The 22,610-nt window shown below is 38.9% G+C and overlaps 1 protein-coding gene across 1 annotated transcript; it reads right to left on the reverse strand.

Moving 5' to 3' along the window:
- Nucleotides 1-2,008: 2,008 nt before the first annotated feature.
- LOC139727792 (eukaryotic translation initiation factor 3 subunit H-B-like) lies at nt 2,009-18,491 on the reverse strand. The gene is made up of 7 exons (XM_071638765.1): nt 18,427-18,491; nt 9,858-10,014; nt 7,484-7,651; nt 5,814-5,913; nt 5,131-5,277; nt 3,992-4,127; nt 2,009-3,541 (listed from the first exon to the last, which is right to left on the reverse strand). The coding sequence occupies exons 1-7, from the start codon at nt 18,481-18,483 to the stop codon at nt 3,323-3,325; spliced, it is 984 nt and encodes a 327-aa protein (XP_071494866.1). The 5' UTR covers nt 18,484-18,491; the 3' UTR covers nt 2,009-3,322.
- Nucleotides 18,492-22,610: the final 4,119 nt, after the last annotated feature.

Genomic DNA, 22,610 nt, shown 5'->3' on the forward strand with positions numbered 1-22,610 from the left:
AGTAAGGGGCAGGTTGTTGGGACTGGGACTTGATTTTCAGAGTGGATGATTGTTGTAAATTTTAAAGATATTGTGGTATGATTGATTATTGTAGATCCCCTCTTCATGGAATTCCTAGATCCACCCCTGCACTTCCACAGTTCATAAGAATAGGTAATGCTGGCTAAGCACACTACACATACTTCATTCCTAGGAAAAGTTCAGCATTCACTGCTGTAGTGAACGAACGTCACACCCATCAAACCATATCTCACAAGTTAGTGTGTACTCATGTATCTCCTAACAGGAGAGTACTGACCACTGCTCCTGTCTTTCTCACATCACCCAATAAAAGTTGTGTCCAAAGAGAGCATGATGTATGTCTTGGGGAAACTCAGGACTTAGCATTCTTCCCAAACTGCACCAGTCCTGGTAAACCAATTTTACATAAATATATACAAGTATGTGTCAGACTGCATGTTGTGATTTGTCTCTATGTGTTGCTCTTTGCTGTAATGTATACCCTCCCAACCTCAAATTTCTGAATACTGACATTCATTACAACACAAACATTCCAGTACACTGATCACAGAAGTTGAGTCTTTACCACCTCCCTGTATGGAGCAAGCCCAGTTCATGTCTATCACACACACAACTTATATCAACTGCACACCTACACTTGCCAGTGCATCTGGCAACAAACTCACACAATGAGAGAAGACCAGACAGTTTTACTGTGCTAAGACTATGAGGAAAATACCATTTATTGGCCAATGATTGACTTCCGCATTATCCCCCCGCCTCCAGTTATGGTGCACACTGAGAATGCTTTAGCAATTCACAAATGTACATGGGTCATATGGATTCATGGATTCACACATACCACTATTTTGACAAACTATAGTGCAGAGTACATGCACTTCAATGGTGTGGGATCATCAAGGACTGCATATGGAGAGAATGCAAAAAAGAAAAAAAAAAGAAAAAAAAAAGAGCAAAACATAAACAGGAAAAATGCTACTTGCCATATTACTTTTACAAGAATTTCATGTGTTTCATTTTTTGAGCAAGATCTAATTCCTTGTCACCAATATTCACTTCAGCTGTTCTCACTTGTAAGTAGCACAATGCACATGAGTCTATGGAGGAATATTATGTAACCATGTCTGTATCCTCTAACAGGTAGTACCGCACTACCACTAACCTCTTTATAAGGAGTTATCTTGTACAGCACTGTAGCTGCTTTCAACTGGACAAGTATTGGTACAAGTAGTGGAACTAAATGTTATGCTGCCTTTGAAGTTATGTTGAAAATCAGAATATTTGCTATTATATTCCACATACTAAGAATCTTGCTATAGGATTGGTCAAGAGCTGATCACGTGATAAAGCGTAGTTTTGCCCATCACATCACCTGAGAAGAACTAGGTCACTTGATAGTACACAGTGCAACGCACTTTCCCTTCAGTGTCGCGCGGTGCGCGCAGCAAATTCATTGTTTTGTCATCTATAAAGACAGCTGTTTGTTTTGCTGATCTCTGGCAGTCCATACAGTCTTAACGAGAGATTAGTACGCGCGAAATAAAAGTGTGTTGCACTGTGGACTATCATGTGACCTAGGTCACTTGATAGTACACAGTGCAACGCACTTTCACTTCAGTGCCGCACGGTGCGCGCAGCAAATTCATTGTTTTGTTATCTACGCGCACACGTAGCCTAAGCCCTATAAGGATACCTAAAGACAGCTAAAACGTTTTCAGATGTGGAATAAAATGGGAATTTCTAGGACCCTAGATGTGGAATATAAAGCAAATAATCAACTTTTAGTTTCAGGCAATGAGACAAACTATCACTTCCTCGGCGATCTGAATGTGTACGCTATCTTTCCTCAGCTGCGCTTCGGAAAGATAGCTACATCCAGTATCGCCTCGGAAGTGATAGTTTGTCCCATCACCTTCACCAACGTTGATTATTTGCTTACCAGCAAAAATAGATTTTACAGATATATTACAAAGTATCTCCACCCAGGACAAATTTCTATTTTTCACATATTGCTTGGGAGCATACATCATAAATGTAATTGTGAATATCAAGCAACTGTGCAAATAAAAAGGAAATTGTTTTCTGTGAACTCCACAAGCATTGCCAGTGACCAGTGGCTTGAGGCTGTTGTTTCTCAGGTTAATGCTGACTGAGACATCTTTCTACACATAAACTTTCCTCCCCAAAATCAAAGGGCTGTAATTAGACAAAACAAATAAATATTTTTCTTCTCCTTGACATACAGCCAAGGATCATCTGATGAATGAGATTCCATCTGAGTCTTGCATCAAACCTCACATTAATGACAGAAAAGTATGAATTACACTGGGATTAAGATGCAGATACAGTATACAGTTTCAGAAGAAATGAACATATTTTCACAATCCCCTCCCCTAAGTTTCTTACTTCCTCCTCAAAACAGCACCAACAAACTTGACCCAGATTCTGGGAGCTCTCCATACAACAACAAATTTACAGTTTGAAATGAAACTGTTATGCTTACTAATATTTCACGAATTGGGACTCTTTATAGTTTCTTCGGAGGGTAAATTAAGAACCACAATGAGAAAATGAGGTACAGTATGTATTGCAGTGCACTCCCGTTTTAACCCTATATCTGGCTACGGCGTATGTGACCTTTTAACGAACAAGGTTAAAACGAAATTCTGGTCACACTGAAATAAACATTAAGGCCGCAACATTATTGGCTCTATAAATTTTTATTGTTTATTTGTTCGTTTATAACAAAATTTCGTTATAACGAAAGAAAATTGGCAGTCCCGAGGACTTTGTTATAACAGGAGTCCACTGTATCCCTTTTCATGAAAAAAGTTAGTGACATTATAAAGCACATTTCTGTTACTGGAGGCAATAGTTTACTTTCACTATATTTCACTTGTGAAATCTGTGAAAATGAAACATCACAAGTATACCACACATACAATAAATTTACCATAGGTTTACCCCTCCCTCACCTGGTGATGCAATCAATGAATAGTCTTGGGACAAAATGGACCATCCTAAGACCATACGTGAGCAACTGAACACTGTCATACAACAGTAGTGTACAGCTATTGCAAGATATCTGTACAGTAGAATGTCATCAATAGCCAACAACTTTCATGCATGATGAAATGGACTTATTACAATGAAGGGCTTTGTTTGGTCGTAGACCATGAAGACATGGCATAAATGACACACTGGGGTCAAAGTTCATTGCTGAAATCTTTTCATTCTTATGAACCACTCACACAAAGGGGTCAAAGTTCATTGCTGAAGTTTTCTCATTCCTATAAACCACTCATGAGGATGGGCTGGGCTGGAGACCATCAGCCATGAAGAGCTTGCCAAAGCTCTGGGAGGCGAGGTGCTTGACCTCAGTGCAGTAATTTTTCATCTGGCCAGCCAAGAGCATGGTGTCCAGACGAGAAGGCATGGTAGGAGGCTTGAAGAGTTTATTCAGGTCTTCATCTGGAAGAGGTGCCTCTCCTCTAGCCTCACGGGCTGCATTCTCTTGTTGCTGTTTTTGTGACAGAGTGAAAGGAATTGAAGTCACAATGTTACTCTGGTAAAGGGTGGATGTCAATTCTGTTTCACACCGATGAAAATTTCGAACTTTTACATCAACAAGATCACATCCTCTATCAAATGCAACACTTCATTGTAATTAAGATTTTAAACCAGATGCCACACAATCCAGAAATGGCTCTCATGTAATCCATCTCTCCTCTCACCTTCAGGGAAGAAATGTAGAAGCACATTTTGGTCCATCAGGTTTTGAGCACACAGATATTTACATCCACCAACTCTTGAACAATTAATATGAATGAACCTGTTACTTTGCTCATTACTACAAAAAATATGTTCAATAATATTTGAATGATCAATGATACACAAGCCTACTGGCTACACAAGCCTACTGGCTTCACAAACACAAAGGAATATTGAAAGTAGAGGAACACCAACTCACCCTTTTGTGGATGTGTGCCTGCTTATTCTGCTGTGTTTTGCCCAGGGCCCGCTGGTAGTTTACAAACTTGTTGGTGTCTTGCCACAGTTCATCAACCTGGTCCATCAGCAGCTCGACATTCTTTTCAAGAAGGGTTCTGATATTCAATAAGCAAAAAACATGAGTTTTGTGTGAATATAATCCCATCAGATTTGAAACAATAGAATCTTTCAATCTGAACAAATGCTTAGCTTTGACATGAAATGAGTAACATAGTGTTTATCAAATGGTTTTCTTCTCTCCTCTGAAGAATGATTGCTGATATAAAAATAAATGTCATGATGCAACAATAACTCAGCTTATACTTAAAGTTCTACTCATAAATCAAGGAGCAATATCTCCAAAATAATACACTGAAATTTCACTCTCCAAAGCAATATGTTGACAAACTGGCTGGTTGAGGGTGAGGAATCACAAGATCACTACATAAAAATGAATGATACTATGTTTGGTTAATTCAGCAATTCAACTACTGGATAATGTATTTTGTCACGAAACACTATTCCTACTTTGAAGAAAACAAGCAGCATCATGAATGTCAATATGTTACACTCCTGAAACAAATCAGGGTGATTCTTACAATTTGTGTGTAAGTAGAAGAGGGTTATTCATTTGTGGAGCAAATTGCCTTTCTGATTAAAAACAAAAAAAAATCAAAATCTAAATATTGATTAAAAATAAAAAGAAGCATCTCAAACACTAAATGTTTGATGTGAGTATTAATGTAAATAGATGCTCAAGGCATGATCTGGTTAAACCCTGCATTCAGTTGGTGAGGACTTGATTTAAATCTTACATCAGTCAGTATGGAACTTGTAGTAACTTAACCCGTTGAGGACGAGTCCCGAGTATACTCGGGCAGGGGTCTATGGGAAATGCATGTTGTAGCAAAATCAGTCCGTCCTCAACGGGTTAACAAGGGGATTCTGGGTTAAATCTCTTTGTATCTACACATCCTGTCTGTAGTATTTCTTTGACAAACTTCATTGAGAATAACATTTATTTAGGAAGGTGGGATTTTACATGGTATAAGTACTCTAACACCACTTTACAGTCCACAATCCTCAACATCCAGTCTGCAATGGTAGATGATGTCTTACCCTGTGGACAAACTGAGGAAATGTTCATCACCAGGACTGGATAGTCCATCCAGTTCACAGAGGAGAGCATTCACCAGATAGGAATTCTTGATCACAATGGGAATCTCCTCAAACAGCTTGTCAAAGCTCAGTCCAGATTTCCTTATACTGTTTGAAATATTAATATGAATAAAAACATGGGGTAAAAGTACATGCTACACAGTACATATGACACACACACACACACACACACACACACACACAAGTACATAGTATACATACATACATGCACACAAATGAGTCCATGCTGAGGAACATTCAAAAGGAAAATGGTTCCAAAGCAAGTTTGATATGTGGTAGCTGTCATTTTACTGTGGATTGGTGTGTCAATCTAAACCCTAGTCAATAAAACATACTATGTTTGTTTCAATAGTGTGAACACATAGAGTGACTTGTTATCATGTTATTATTAAATCAAGTGACTTGTATTATGTAATTAATCAAGTCACTGACATGAAAGTTTAGCTAACTGCTGGCTCTGAGTGGCAACAACTGATCATATCATCAAATTGCTCTGAGCTCTTCTCATTGTTGGTATGGAAATCACTTTACAGTAAGTTTTAATTGTTGTATGCTAGTGTATGAAGCATTCCCACCCACACCACCACCATCATCCTAACCTAGCTGAATATTGGTTGACTTACCTCTCTAATGAGAACTCCATGTCCTGGTACACTGCCATAGTCTGCTCGGTCAGTCTGTATGCTTTCAGACTCAAACTAGCCTTGCTAGTTTTGACAGGATCTATGAATTGAGACCACAAACATACAAAACACAATTGATATGACAATGTCAGATCTTCAATTCCTGTTCCATGTTCATCTATTTTCTCTTTAACATGAAGTATATAATTACCTGAACTGGTAGAAATTTATTTCCCTTCAAATGCAAAGTAAGTGTTAAAAGCATTGGTTTGTACAGCTGATCAGCATATGTGTGTGTTACACTGACTGTACAGCTTTGAATAACTGCTCCATGCATGGTTCAAACTTGTGATTGCAGATTGAATGTCCTCTCTCATCCATTACATGTTGACTTCTACTGAAGTGAATAAGACTTCATCAATTCAATAACCATTCTTTTTTCCAAACAAATATGTACCACAGGTTTCAAATCATAGTATTTGTTGCTTTTTTCTGCATGCTCTGTTCAAAACTCCATCCCCCCCCCAAAACAAAAAACAAACAAACAAAAAAACAAACAAACAAACAAACAAACAAACAAACAAATAAACAAACAATGTTCTTGGCATTCTTCCCCACTTAAATGTCACCAATATTAACATCCGGCAATATAAGCATCACAGTGCCTAATGTTTTGTACCTTGAAATATACAAACTCACAATAACAAGGTAGGTCTCATGAAATAACACCTACGAACCTTGCAATCATGATGGTCAATGTTATGTGAAAAATGTTTCAGAATTGAGAGTACAGCAAAAGAAGATGAACACACATACTAGTATGTTATATGAAACCTGCCTTGCTGTCACAATCTGATGTGACTGATTACAGCAAGATATACTAAATGATATTACTACGTGTAATACTTTCAGCTGACTTAAAACATTCATGACATCATTGAAGGAAAGAAAGACTTATGGGGGGGGGGGGGTCCTTAGTGGATACAGACAAGTGAAGAATACAACACCAGAACTTTTCAATCAAACAGTTAGTGTTGTGAAGACGTATTCACATCATCAAGGCCACAGGACAAGAATGAGATGTACGGACACCTTCACAGGGTTAGATGGGTATCATTCCTTATTTACATTGTAGTAAGGCAGGGCGTATTGATCAGCAAATAACATAAGAGGGACGATCAGAGTCCCTCTTACTTAAAGGGGAAAGCTAGTAACTGGTCAGAGGGAATCAGTGGAAATGCTGGGAGATGATTGTTCCCATCCTTGTGGGATTCATTTAAGAGTACTTTATATATAACACACTGCTGTGTGAAAATTATTTGCTTCAGAATGGTCTCATATTCAAGTAATGTGCAGTTCAATGTTTCCAGGTTAGCATGCCTGGTCAGTGACGGGGCATTAAGCTGCACATTACTTGAATATAAGACCGCTCTGAAGCAAATAATTTTCACACAACAATAGATATATAATGCACTCTCTCGTGCGTGTGTGTGTGTGTGTTTTCTGATATCAAGATGGGCTGGATTAAGACAACATGAATTGAATTATATACCATTTTAAAGCTTAAAGTGTGGTGTTTTTTTTAATGTCTGTAACTAGAAATCCATGTCTGGCAACTTTTTGTTGGTTTTGTGTTCAGGGTCACAACAACTAGTAAATGCCATACTCACCATATATAAGGACAACTGACTCTTCAATTGAGTGCTGGTAGTTATACTGTGAGTCCAGAAGTGCCTTTGTGAGGAATGTGCCAAACTTTGTAGACTGATACCATCCGACGTGAAGATGATCAATGTTGACATGCCGTAAATTCCTCATCATCTCCATCTGGTATTGAACTGGTCAAATACAATACAATTCGATGTGACTTCATTTGACAAAAACATGGTTCATCTTTGTTCCAATTCAAGGTCATTGTGAGAAGTGTCCATATAGTCTATAGACATTAAGCATGCCTTCAAAACCTGAAATTCAGTAAATCACAATGAATATGAAAACACATTGCAAACACACTACCAGCTGGTGTCCATAAGGATACCAGCACAAGGTTGAATAAAGCTTCTTATTTCCAGATAAAAAATTCTTATTATATAGAAATAGTTGACAGGTATGAGTGCAGTAGGTTTGAAGATGGTCTACTCAAAATCTAGTGGGAGGCAGATGAGAGTGGGATGTTTACTGCTGGTTACCACACTGACACGTGTAGGTCCTAAACCTGACGAAATCTGGTTCACCATCTTTCCATTCAAGGTAAATTTATATCTTGGTTTTTGTTGTCTGATTCTAAAATGTTTCTCTCACAATGAGTGATGGACAAATATGCAGGAATGAGTGCCTGAAAGTATTGTGCTGTTTATACTGGTATGTGGCTTTTACAATGCCTTTAAGTAACTGAAATTCTTAATACATATACCACAGAATTTAGAGGGTTTTTGTGCCAGTTGGGTGCTACTTGTGAATCTAATACACAACTAGAAATGTCGCTATGGCGACTGGTATGCCTCCGCCATAATGCATGATTCTCCTAATAGGTCTATAGTACATGTGGACAATGTGTGATTACATTTTCACAAAATTGGCAAAATATTAAAATGACATGTTTGTCACAAATGTATTGAATGTTTACCTTCCTTGACCTATGTTTAATTGGATGAATAGGAGAGCATGTACTTGGGGATTTAAGAACTTTAACTTGACTTTGACCATTTCATAAGTTTATGCACTGAGTAATTTTCAAGGTATGGAGAAAAAGCGCAATTTCTGTATTGAACAGTAATTTGTGATCATTTTCATCTGGCCTTTGATTTATAAGAGAAGCACTGTCAGGCAGAACATACATAAATTCAGCATGTACTAAGTTTCAAGATAACTTGAGCCACTTCCGAGATATGGAGAAAAAAGTAAGTTCAGCACTTTCACTTGATCTTTGACCTTTTGACCTTTGACCTTCTTGGCAAAAAAAAAATCCCAGAGAATCTCTATTGGGTTAGACATGCATACATCAAGTTTAAAAAAAAAAAATATCCTGCTGGCATTGCATAAATATAAGGAAAATAGTAAGATTTTGAAGTATTGCCCTTGACCTTTGACCCCTGACCTTTGACCCCATGAACCCTAAATTCCCTAGATAACCACTGCCAGTCAGTAGATGCATATACACTATGTTCCATGAAGATACCTTGAACAATTTCCAAGATACAGAGAAAAAAGTGAAATTTTAACATTTTACTTGACCTTTTGACCTTTGACCTTTTGACCTCATGACCCCAAACTTTCACCAGAGAATCTTAATTGGGTAGTACATGTATACACTAAGTTTCAAGAAAATATCTTCAGGCATTGCATAGATATGGGGGAAATTATAAAATTTTAAGCATTTGACCTTGACCTTTTGACCTTTGACCTTGAGCATGTGCACCTATAAGTTGATAGGCACAACTTCACCCCCTAATACACATACATGCCAAGTTTCACTAGGATACCTCAAAAGGTTTTGGTAGTTACCCTGTCCACAAAATTCATTACGGACGGACGGAAGGACGGACGGACGGAAGGACGGACGGACGGACGGACGGACGGACGGACGGACGGACGGACGGACAACCCGAAAACATAATGCCTCCGGCACCACTTCGTGGCGGAGGCATAAAAATATGATCTCTGATCCTGACATGAATGTGACATGCAAGTGTACCATTACATGTACTGCAACTGGTACGCAGTACACACAATCCATTCTAAACAAAGTGCGAAATGATACAGTCCAGTAAGCCTTGGCATGCCTACTGTGTGTATGGACAAGTGCACTCCCTGATTTCTCTGTCCATTGCTGTACTTCATGATCATAAATTTAACCATTCGAGAAATTGTCAGGAAGCTTCAATTCTGAAAATTTAGGTACATTATATATAAGGCACTATATACAGTACTCACTGCAAATGTCATTCATCTCTCAAAAATCAATGTCTTCTTAAGATAGCATGAAATACAATGATTGTAGCTTTTTGGTACCACATGACATTTGTTCAGTGACTTGATACAAACCATCATCAAACTCTTCTTCATCAGCCTGCTTGGGAAAGGGGAAACAATTAGTGATCTCCAGTGTGTCCCCCTGGACCAGGCCTAGCAGCACTCCCTGCACAATTTCCCCTTCACTGCCACCCTCCTCTTCGCAGTGCTTGATAATCTTAAGAACCACCTGAAATAAAAACATATGCAGAGAAAAGAAAACAACATAAAATCAGGTCTTCTGGGATCATGGTGATATTTTAGCTGAAGACACTTACAAGTAGTTTTTAGACTGATTAAGTATGCATGAGAGAAAGATTATGGAACAATGCCTCATATGAAACTGTTTTCATGAAGTTGCAGGCAGGCAAACCACACATCTTTATTTTGAAGTTTGATTATGGATTATACAATATTTGTCAAGCATTACTTCTTTTTCCATCTAAGGCATCTATGTACAGTTGTAGGTGAGTGATCCTTGCTTTATAAGGTGATAACTGGCAACAACTCAAATCACATAGGAAAGAAAAGAAAGAGCCATATGATGAGCTGCCTAAACTTGGCTAGCGTTTAAACCAAGAGTCATTTGCTGAAAAATGTCTATACTGCAACTTTTGTTTGAGCAAATTAATCATGCCACATATACTGGCTCAAATCCCTGTTACAAAAAACAGCAAAGGAACACTGTGTGATGCCACAAGTGGCCCTGACAACTTGGCATTAGATCCCAATTTTCCCAATCTAGAAGGAACCTCAGCTGGTCAACAAAACAACAACAAAGACAATCAACCTATTGAATTAAGAGTGACTTTGATTGTCTCCTATCTGAACAGCATTCCCAATGCCCTCCTTGCACAAACTGTGATATCTGCCCTTGTTAAAACTGTAAGCCCTCATGGAGGACATTACACAGAAGGTGTATGTAAGTCTCCCTTGCTTGGATATTGAGCAGCAAGAGAGATAAAATAAAAAACTAGAAATGTCGCTATGGCGACTGGTATGCCTTCGCCATAATGCATGATTCTCCTAATAGGTCTATAGTACATGTGGACAATGTGTGATTACATTTTCACAAAATTGGCAAAATATCAAAATGACATGTTTGTCACAAATGTACTGAATGTTTACCTTCGTTGACCTATGTTTAATTGGATGAATAGGAGAGCATGTATTTGGGGATTTAAGAACTTTAACTTGACTTTGACCATTTCGTAAGTTTATGCACTGAGTAATTTTCAAGGTATGGAGAAAAAGCGCAATTTCTGTATTCAACAGTAAAATGTTATCATTTTCATCTGGCCTTTGATTTATAAGAGAATCACTGTCAGGCAGAACATACATACAGCGTGTAAATTCAGCATGTTCTAAGTTTCAAGATAACTTGAGCCACTTCCGATATATGGAGAAAGAATTGAGTTCAGCACTTTCACTTGATCTTTGACCTTTTGACCTTTGACCTTCTTGGCAAAAAAAAAAAAAAATCCCAGAGAATCTCTATTGGGTTATACATGCATACATCAAGTTTAAAAGAAAAAAAAGTCCTGCTGGCATTGCATAAATATAAGGAAAATAGTAAAATTTTGAAGTATTGCCCTTGACCTTTGACCCCTGACCTTTGACCCCATGAACCCTAAATTCCCTAGATACATGCCAGTCAGTAGATGCATATATATACTATGTTCCATGAAGATACCTTGAACAATTTCCAAGATACAGAGAAAAAAGTGAACATTTAAAATTTTACTTGACCTTTTGACCTTTGACCTTTTGACCTCATGACCCCAAACTTTCACCAGAGAATTTTAATTGGGTAGTACATGTATACACTAAGTTTCAAGAAAATATCTTCAGGCATTGCATAGATATGGGGGAAATGGTAAAATTTCAAGCGTTTGACCTTGACCTTTTGACCTTTGACCTTGAGCATGTGCACCCAAAAGTTGATAGGCACAACTTCACCCCCTAGTACACATACATGCCAAGTTTCATTAGGATACCTCAAAAGGTTTTGGTAGTTACCCTGTCCACAAAATTCATTACGGACGGACGGAAGGACGGACGGACGGACGGAAAGACGGACGGACGGACGGACGGACAACCCGAAAACATAATGCCTCCGGCACCACTTCGTGGCGGAGGCATAAAAATTATCTCAAACAAACTAAAACATGTCCATTATAGGGTGGAAAGCTCAATGATGTCTGGGAGGAAATTGACGATTAGGACAATGCGCAGCACGGTATACAAAACTCGACGTCGTTCAGGGCAGCATTGCAGCAAGCACTGCAATTGATTTGAATGTGGTGACCTTAAAATGACCGAGCAATTTCTTCTATGGTATCTTTAAAGAGATACTCTTTTCCGCATTTCTCTCAGCTTGTACCAAGTCGAAGTAGTGATTGATTGTGGTTGTGGCAGTTCGTGTTGCGTGTGTGAGTATGTGTACATGTACATATGTGCGGGAGTGTGTGTGCATGAAAGAGGATTGTGAAAAATGTGGTTGTAAGACAAGGATGACAGAATATAAAGGGAAAGGCTGGGAATAGGGGAAAAGGAAATGAAAGAAAATACATGTATATTAGCGTATCCGGGCAATTACCCCCAGAGGGCAATTACCCCCCGGCTGAATACTGGTTAGTGGTAAGGTAAGAGTTAAGATTAGGGTTAGGGTTAGGTTTAGGGTTAGGAGTTTGGGTTAGGCATAGAATTAGGTTCAGGATTAGGATTAGGATTAGGACCAGGGGAACGGTCCAGGGTAATTGCCCAGGGGGTAATTGCCCTAGACCCGTATATTAGTTTAAACCTAGAGAAAATAGAAAAAAACGTTTACAAAATAAAGAAAAAAACTTAAAATAAAAACTGGAAGGATAATGGAAGGAAAGAAAGAAGAGAAACTTGCATTATGAATATCTAAAAAGCAAGGGAGATATGAATATGTTTGAAAAGTAGGGAAGAAAGCAAAGAAAAATAAAGATTGAAAACAAAAAGTACTTGGTAGAACAATAGAATAAGAGATGACTCAAAACTGGATGAAAGCAGAGATGAATAGGAAGGAAAGAAAGAAATTAAACTATACAGGTTGACATGGACATAAAAGAAATGATACATTAGAACGAAAGAGGATAGAAAGGAAAGGTAGCTGGAGGGAAAGAAAACTTGTGAAGGAAGCAAAGAACAATTAGGAAGTAAGATTAAATAGGAAAATACAGAAAGTTAGACAACAGGAAACACACACAGATATGATTGATATTGATTCTATTCGACTTTGGAGACTCAGAAGTATTTTAGGCTACCGTACTGAGAATAATTAGGGTGAGTTTGGGCATGCTTGTTTGGAGATCATTGACGAGGAGGTGCCAAAGTACACTAGCGCCTAAAGATCTGAAAGTCCTCCAGACAGACAGATTTTCTGTCTACTTGCACATGTATGCATGTTGCAACTTGCTCTACGACAGGAAAATCTGTCTGTTCCGAGGAGCATTTCATGTTTTTTTTTTTTTTTTTACTTTTACGGCTCTCCTCCAAAGATGGTGCATTCCATGAAACCAGATGTAGCTACATTGTGTGCTTGTAGTCTCTGTGGAACATGTCCCTGACAAAATACAGATTGATCTTTTGGTTAACTAAGAGCTACATATTGTAGTACATTATATGCTGGGCCAGTTTACTGTATTCGCTGGCGATAAGGTTGCAGCGCCGGATAAGCAGCATTCCCACTTTGGTGATGACAAATAGGAAAAAAAAAATATCAAAAGGGTTTGTTCTGATTAAAACTTCCTTACTTCCTACATTATATTTCTGAGAAATTTTCTTATTTCTCCATTTTTTCTTTTCCTCGGCCAAGTCTTGCGTTAGCGGTTGTAGCTTCAAAACGGTTGACAGCATGCGTTAGTGTGTGCTGGCACCACTTATATCTCTCTCTTTCTTTTCTATTTTTTTTCCTGCCTTTATTTTCAGATAGAATCTATACCTAAATTTCCCTTTCCTTCCTATCACTCATTTCTTTGTGGTTTTCCTCTTGTCTAACTTTCTAAAATTCCTATTTAACTGTACTTTTTGCTTTATCGTTCTTTGTTTCCTTAAAGGAGAAGTCCGGACGATTTTGAAAAAAAATTAACCAAAATCTACATAAATAAAGGACCATAATGACTAAGTTTCATTGAAAAAGACCCTCCCAACTCGCCACAATCGATTTTTTAGCATCACTAATTTTGAATCGTAACCGTTCGATTTCTGTACGCCGGCGAGAAAGATCACGTGACAGCGTGACGTTTCATCCTCACATTGCTTTTTGCTTGGAGCGTCAGCTGGCTCGGGGGAGCCCTGCTTGAGCAACGGTGATACGGGCCAAGCAAGCGGTAGTAGCGTACCGCTCAACAGTCTCTGACCACACAGCGGATGCACGCGGCATGATCTATTGCTTCATTAAAAAAATGCCGATGTGTCAAGTGTTAGGGTGTTGTCAATACTTCAACTTTACTAGTAAGTCTTCAAATTGAAGAAATATTTCGATTTTAAATTGATATCTATCCACGATACTACCTTTACATGATCCTGAATGCTACAACACGCAGCCCGATTACGCTGTGTGTATTGGGCTGCTGGTCGTAGTTACCGGCGCGGCGCGGCGGCGGTACCAAGCTGGCTCTGGCGTTTCTTCCTCGGTTCAAGTTACATGTATACTGTCGTATTTTATCACCGTCAGACACACTTTTCAACAGTCTCGGACAACAAAAGAGGCAATAATTCTGACATTGACAGACTGATTTCAGATTGTTCACACTCAGAAGTCGAAAAAACGATCGCGGATTGTGATAGCACTTGGCAGCAGCAGACGTAAATGTATGCCTGCACAGCCCGACAACAGCTAATGCATTGTAAGTGATGGGGTGGACACTAATAAGTACGGCAGTATTATAATACATACATATTTCAATTTAAACGAAAATGTTATAGCATTGCAACTATTTTATATTAATCTTTGAAGATTTTATATAGATATATAACGAAGATTATTTGAATAAAGGAATACAGCGTTTGGCAACAGCACTCCTAAATCGGTGTACGGTCTCCTGCAGTAGCGCCGACAAGGCACACATGCAGATACCGCCCGCAGTCAGCAGTGCAATGGGAGATCGATGCGTAGCTGGGCTTCGCTCGCGGTGCTCTCAGCTGAGGAAACTGCGCCCGATACGTCACGCGCAATGCATCCTGGGACAGATAGTACGAAGGGCAGCTCGCGACGGATTCGAACATGAAGAATTACCTTATTTAAAAAAAAAAATCATAGTAAATGTATCTGATGGTCTTTTCTCGTCGGGAAAAGGGTTATAGGTTCATGAAATATTGTTCTTTACACACGAAACGGCTGATAATCGTCCGGACTTCCCCTTTAACGGGTTGACTTTCCCTCCATCTGTACAAGGGTCTTTCCTTTCCGTCCTCTCCAGTATCTTTTAAACTTTTTTTTTTCCTAGCATTTTTGATAGGCTTTGTATTCTTTCCCCATTGTCTTACAATTACATTTTTCACAATCTTCTTTCATGCTCACACAACACGAACAACCCCAATCTCAATCAATTGCTACTGCGCCTCAGTACAAGCCGAAAGAAAGGCGGAAAAGTTTTACCTATACTAATCTGTCATGATCATAAATGCTACAGTGCGCAGCCCCATTACGCTATGCGTATTGGGGCTGCTGGTCGTAGTTATGGTCAACCTAACTGCGACAGCCGCCACATGAAGTGTGGCGGCTGCGCCGTTTTCGCATTAAAATCTTGAAGTTGTACAAAACAGGTGCCGTTGCGGCGCTATATTTCCTTAATTTTTCAACCAAAACTATGCGGAATACTTTACATGGGTCGATTAAACCTAAATGATTCCAATTGCTGACTGTTTGATGCATTTCATTGCTTATGATGCAGAAAATGTTGTCTTAAAAGGCAAATATCTTCAGCTCACCGATGTCGCGCGATGCTCACTAAACTCACAATCACTTGCACATGCTCACAGCATGCATTCAGTGCAGTGCATCGACAGCTGTATTGCTTGCTACATGATGCATATATTCATTTCATTTTTCACCTTCCACCATGCGATGATGCATTGCTTGAGCATCCGTAACGTTGACGTCATTGTTCACGCATGCATAGATGCGTACTAATGGATATACACATTCAAAATGGCAGCAAGACTCTTTACTAGGTAGGGCAGGCCGCTTAATACTCCCAAAAAATGTGGAAAATTTTGCAGTTTTCAGATAAATTGGTGAGAAGAACTAAGTCGATTGGGTAATACAGAGACTCCAACTCTCCCGTTTTCAACGGGAGATCTCCCGCCGAAAGCCTATTTTTGCAAAATCTCCCGTTCTCCCGCTTGAGATTTGATTTCTCCCGCCCTTGCTCTGTGTCTCCCGGTGGAAAGGATTTCTTACTTATTGCTATCGTATGTTGAAAAAAATAAGACTTAGATAGCACCAGAGAACATCTAGAACCCTAGGAACTTCGTGCTTCGCACACATCAACTTGGAGTCTCCCGTTTGCTAGGGGTTTCGAGCGGGAGAATCTCCAGATCAGAAGGTGCTTGGGGCTGGAGTCTCTGGTAATATATATTTCATTTTTTATTGTCACTGGGTTTATGATAGAAATTTAGCCATGCTTTATTTGTAAAGTCGCCGCATGTGGCAAATAGGGATTTATTCGTGATTTTTGCTTCAGCTCAGATGCGGGGTAGCGTAGCCGCCAGTTGCAGGACCAAGGCGCGGTCTCCGGGGCGTTACGGTCAGCCTAGCCTGACCAGACGCTGTATGTACGCTGTGCGAAAACAGCTAAACCTGTCGCGACGTACCTACGTACAGCTCGCCAGCGACTGGGCTGTGAATAGTTACGGTCAACCTAGCCCCGGAGACCCGCCGCTCTGCGGCGGGGTCCTGGCGGCTACCCCGCAGTTTCGTTCAAGTGAGAATCACGAACAACTCCCTATTGCCACATATACGGCAACTTCACAAATAAACCATGGCTAAATGTCCATCATAAACACAGTGACAATATAAAATGAAATATACACTACCCCATTGCCTTGGTCCTTCTCACCAATTTATCTGGAAACTGAATAATTTTCCACATTTTTTAGGAGTAGGTGGTCTGCCCTAGTGGAGAGCTTTGCTGCTATTTTGAACGTGTATATCCATCAGTACGCATCTACGCATGCGTAAACAATGACGTCAACGTTACGGACGCAAAAGGATATGAATAATGCATCATCGCACGGTGAATATGCATCATGTAGCGAGTAATACAGCTGTCAATGCACTGCACTGAATGCATTGTGTGCGCATGTGCAAGTGATTGTGAGTTTTAGTGAGCATCGGTGAGCTGAAGATATTTGCCTTATAAGACAGCATTTTCTGCATCATAAGCAATGAAATGCATCAAACAGTCGCCGATGTGAATCATTTAGGTTTAGTCCACCCATGTAAGTATTCCCAGTAGTTTTTGTTGAAAAATTAAGGAAATACAGCGCCGGAACGGCACCCGATTGGTACAACATTAAAATATCGAGGCCAAAACGGCGCAGCCCCAACACTGTACGTTGTACGTTGGGGCTGCTGGTCGCAGTTACGGTCAACCCTACTCTACGCACGGCTGCAGCACGCCTAACCCCGGGACGCTCCGTATACACAGTTAAACACTGTGGGAGCGTCCTGAGTCAATAGAGTGCTATATCGGTAAGCTTGAAAAACATACACAGTCTGTCACAGATTTTCGCACCTCCGTAGGTTTCGAATATCACGAGGAAAAAACGTACTTTTATAGTATACATAAGATTCTTATCTAATTAATACCCTTCGTTCACCTTGTTCTTGTTCACACTGGTCCAATGATCTTGAAAAAACGTTTTTTTCACGGCCATATACGGGTCCGTAGTCCTAGCTCCCCATCCCATTCACCATTTTCGAAATCAGTATGCAGTACACTGCGCACGTAAATATTCATGTGCTGGCGGAGTCGCAATGCGTTTAGCCTTTTGACAAGGCGTGCGCGCGCGCACCCACCCAGAAAGCAACGCAATATACAGCGAGAGGGTTTGCCAACAGGTTTTGCCAACGGATAAGGCCTTGCCACAAAGCTACACGACTTGACGGCCAGCGCATGCGCACAAATCTCAAATCCATTGACAGTATAAGATGTAGTTCTCCCGAGTTCCTCTCGACCGAGTCGCATTTAACTCATCAAACCGAGCAGAAAGGGACTATTGCCAGAACCAAAAGTTGAACGCAGTCAGTCTTCAACATTACATCTTCACCTGTAAGTCTTCATATTGCGGAATTTTTGCGATTTCATATTGATTTTTAGGCGCTATACTTCGCCTGTCATGATCATGTCTGCTACAATGCGCAGCCCCAACACTGCGTGTTGGGGCTGGTCGCAGTTACAGCACGCCGTGCGACCATGTGGGTGGCCAGCAAAAGGTGAACATACGGAGAGAAAAAGAAAGGTTTGTCGCTAAGTGCTGTCATGTAATACTGCAATGGAATACAACTACAAAATACCACTGGTTTCATGTTGTTCCAAATTACAAATCACTAAAACAAAACACTTACCAATCCATCGATTTGCACTTTACACACAGGAGTCTCGAGAGTACTGTGAGTCGCCATTTTGAGTGATGTCTCGTTTCAGTAAGTGGGCGCGAGCTGGCGCTGTGCGCATTTTGATCGCACTGTGACTCTGCCGTAATCCAGTCCAATTCGGCAGTTTGTCTTGTTCAATTATTTAATCCTTTTATTTCATTCATTATGCCTATCGGCCATAAACTAGAAATTCTTCATGAATCAAGTGGCATACATAACCGCACATACATAGAGCATACATTCCAACGATGAAACACAAAAGATAATAAAAGAACAGATATAGTATTGGTAGAGATGAGGATTGGGTTTTTGCGAGTAATATATCCCTGACCAGTACAGAGCATTATGATTCTAGGAGAATTCAAAGTTTATTTTAATGAAAGTCGGTTTTGGAATGGCTGAGACATCCAAAAACAAAGTAAAACAAAATGATCATAATAAAAAGGTTGGTCCCTTGTCCTTTTATTACGATCGCTCTGTTTTTGATTATCCATTATCTCAGCCCGATTTCAAAACCGATTTTCATCTTGGAATCGTGAGGCCCACATGAAGATGCCCTTTCAAAATATTTCATAGGAAGTTTTCATCTGATTCATCTCACCAAAAAGTGTTAGAAAAGACAAGTTAGCTCTCAATCAAAAATATACGATCCCTTGAATTCATTTTAATACAATAACCTTAACACCCAAGAATTCCCCCAAAATATTGCACCTGTTTCTTCAAAACCCAATTGTCTGAAAGCACAAAATTCGGCACACACGCAGACTGACGTAATTATTCTACGCAGGTTTTATCGAGGCCTTGAGAACTATGTCGTCTTCTCCTGTTGCCATGGTAACAATTTCTTTGAATAAAAATCCCTAGTCGTAATTATGAAAGCCTCTGCTTAAATGTAAGAATTTGACTGTATATAAGAAATACATTTGTAATTACAGTAGGTCCTACACTCTTACAGTTGTTGTCGTTATAATTTTTGGCGTTGCATTCAAATTTGAATATTTCACCAAAAAAAAAAATTAATGCATCACGATATTTTTTTCTTTGCACTTATCACAAACAAAATATTTTACAAAATATCATATGTGAAATATAAATAGAAAAACGTCCTTTGCACAGGTCCACTCAACCTGCCAACCGCTGTCTAAAATCTTGCAAACCCAGCTAGTACGTTTAGCAGGCTTCTCTCAGCTGCACAAAGGCCTAGGCCACTCATTTAGCCTGCTACGGAGGGAAGGCGGGGGTGCAAAGATATCAGAAGCGTACTCCGGAAAATTTTAAATTTTGTAAACAACTTAAATGATAATCAATCAAAGACCTTCATTTGGAGCTTAACTGAAGTGAATTTAACAACAGTGTGAGTGTGCTGTGGAAAAAGAGAAAAAGATAAAGACTCAAAACACGGAAATCTATAATTATGAAAAGCAAAAAAAAAAAAAAAAAAGAATATAGCACAGAGTCTACAGCAATCTAAATCTATTTGTCCTTTTTACGTATTTCAAAGCGATGTTATATCGCCTGGTTGTAATAAAACATATTATATTTAACTCTTAACAATTACAATGAATGTCCCAGTTATTCTATATGATGCCGATTATATATAATCGGCATCATATAGAATAACTGGGACATTCATTGTAATTGTTAAGAGTTAAATATAATATGTTTTATTACAACCAGGCCTGTACTTCCGTTGCAATGATAGCGAATTATTTGTGAAAAACACACGTATTCCATGTAATCAAATAAAATAGTATCAGCCTGATAAACTGTAATAATAGTGACTAAACTTATAGAATTGGAATTGATACTCATTCTGTTGCATTTGTCACTATGACATTCAGTACGCAGTACATACAACACCGAAATAGGTCTAGGCCTATACATAGATATTGCATAACATTTTTCATAGAAACAACAAAACAACAAAAGTAGAAAACCTGAAGAGGCATATTTTACAGGGAATTGTATAACAATACATTATTCGGTTTCTTGTCTTGTTGTTATGACTTGATCCCATCCAGACACCCAAGCGCAGAGCATGTTTCCAACCGAACTCAGAAAACACACATATATAGCCCTCACCCTCCATCCCCAAGGAAAACTCAGTAAATCTGCTGTCCTGTTATTTTGTCGATTGTCACTTATTTTATTTTGTGTATTTGTGTGTGTGTGTGTGTGTGTGCAATTTTTTCTTTATGAGATAAATTTGGTTGTCTATGAAAGCTGCTGTAGGAAACATTTTTTTTCATAGCTGTATAGAGCAGCATCTACAGTCAACCCGGAGTTTCCCCAAGGAAGGACCCGCCGCTCTGCATTAGTCGAAGAAAAAAAAAAAAGAAAACAATGGGCCTCATAGCGATATTGAACAAATTTGTCTAAAAGCACAAAATTCGGCACACATGCAAATTGAATTATTCTAAGTATATAGATTTGGATATTGAACTCTAAAAAAAAACTATGACGCCTTTTCCCGTTGCCATGGTAACGTTCTTTTTTTTCAAAATATATTTGTTATTATGAATTGAAATGTAAGTAAATTATAGACTTTGGTTTCTCTCTTAATTTCTAGGACTTAAATTTTAAATCTTTCTTACGACTTAAAATATTTTAAGTCTTTAAGACTTATTTTAGGTGGCTTCGATTAAAAGTTGAGTGTCGAAGCTGTTAGACAGGGCAGAGCCAGGCAAAAACTGCCCTTTTTTCCAGTCAAGGTTTTCTCACTTGATTCTGGTACTTTAGACCATACTTAACAAAATAAGCTTCTGCGCCATCTTGAAATCTGTCCCGAATCCAAGATGGCCGCCAAAAATCCAAAATGGCCGCCAGATGACCTAAAAAGTGCCTTCTGTTGTTAAGATTTGTCTGGGGATGGGTTTTTTTTTTACTCTATTTGATGATAAATGCTAAGAGAAATAAGATTCAGTGGATTGAAATTAGAATCACTTTCTTTTTTATTGCGAAAATCCAACATGGCCGCCAGACGCAGCTCCCGAAATTAATAAATGTAATAATAACCGGAGGGCCAAACCCTAAAAACTCGCTTACTTAACGAGTGAGTTCCACTCTCTCTACAAACTAAGTAGACCATGCTTATTTTCAAATTTCTATTGTAACAAACAACATACCACTGGTCTACCTCAAAATATTTGTTGCGAAAGCCTCCAAATCCAAAATGGCGTCCAAGATGGCCGCCATATTTACTAAATTTGCTATTTGAAAGATAGAATTTGATAGAAACATCAGATTTCAACAAATGTGATGTCATATGAAAGAGAATAAAATTTCCTACAAGTTGATACCATTTTTGTGGGAGATTGTGATAACTGGATTGAGATTTTAAGGAAAAATACTCATTTTTGATATTTTTATGAAAAAAGGAAAATCATGAAAATGCTTGATTCAGCATTAATCAGAAAAAGACTGAAGGATTATCTTGAAACGTTTTTAAGAATTTTGTTTAACATATGATTAATATTTGGAGAAAATTAGGGGTCAGTACCATATGCGGTTCAGGAGTTATAATGTCTCAAACTTGAAAACTCACTATGTAAAAATTTCCACTTTAGCTGTGACAAGACCTTGTTGGTCGTAAAGAGAGTCTGCACGCGCCAAGACTACTACACGCACCACTGGCACTGACGCTTGCAGCAGTGCCAGTGGTGCGTGTAGTAGTCTTGGTGCGCGCAGACTTGTTTTGACAAACAAGAGTTTGTGCCTGCAAACTAACTTTTCATACCAAGTGGTAGCTCAGGTGACGCCGATCGCTATCTTTTCAAAGTAGATTGTTCTGGAGCAGATGAGATGAAGCAAAAAATGTCTTTCAAATAGAGGTAGAAGCTTGAAACAACCATGCTATAGAAAGTTTAAAATAAAATTTGGATCAATCACTCAAAAATTTCAAGATTGCAGGCCATCAAAGCTGACATAGTTTATTGCGCCAAATTAAATGTATTAATTTAATTTTGGTACAATTTTGTCTGTTGTGCTATCTATTTATAGTTTTTATATATTTTGAGCATTGTAGTGCTATTTCAAACCGTCATGGGTTTTTATGGAGACATTTTTAAAACCAGTGATATTCTACTCCGTAAAAGAAAAAAAAATCGAGTGGAAGTTTCATTTTTGAAGGAGTTAATAACGGAAATCAGTAAATT

This window comes from Diadema antillarum, unplaced genomic scaffold (genome assembly GCF_040938485.1).
Source record: "Diadema antillarum isolate AM-2024a unplaced genomic scaffold, OU_Dant_1.0 seq00000152_RagTag, whole genome shotgun sequence".
NCBI lineage: Eukaryota > Metazoa > Echinodermata > Echinoidea > Diadematoida > Diadematidae > Diadema > Diadema antillarum.

Excerpts from the sequence above, each read along its gene's own strand:
- LOC139727792 (XM_071638765.1), bottom strand. The coding sequence starts at position 18,483 with ATGGCGACTCACAGTACTCTCGAGACTCCTGTGTGTAAAGTGCAAATC. Across the intron at positions 7,652-9,857 it reads TGAAGAAGAGTTTGATGATG|TTCAATACCAGATGGAGATG; the intron begins GTTTGTATCAAG and ends GTATTTGACCAG. Across the intron at positions 4,128-5,130 it reads TTCCTCAGTTTGTCCACAGG|AACCCTTCTTGAAAAGAATG; the intron begins GTAAGACATCAT and ends ATTGAATATCAG.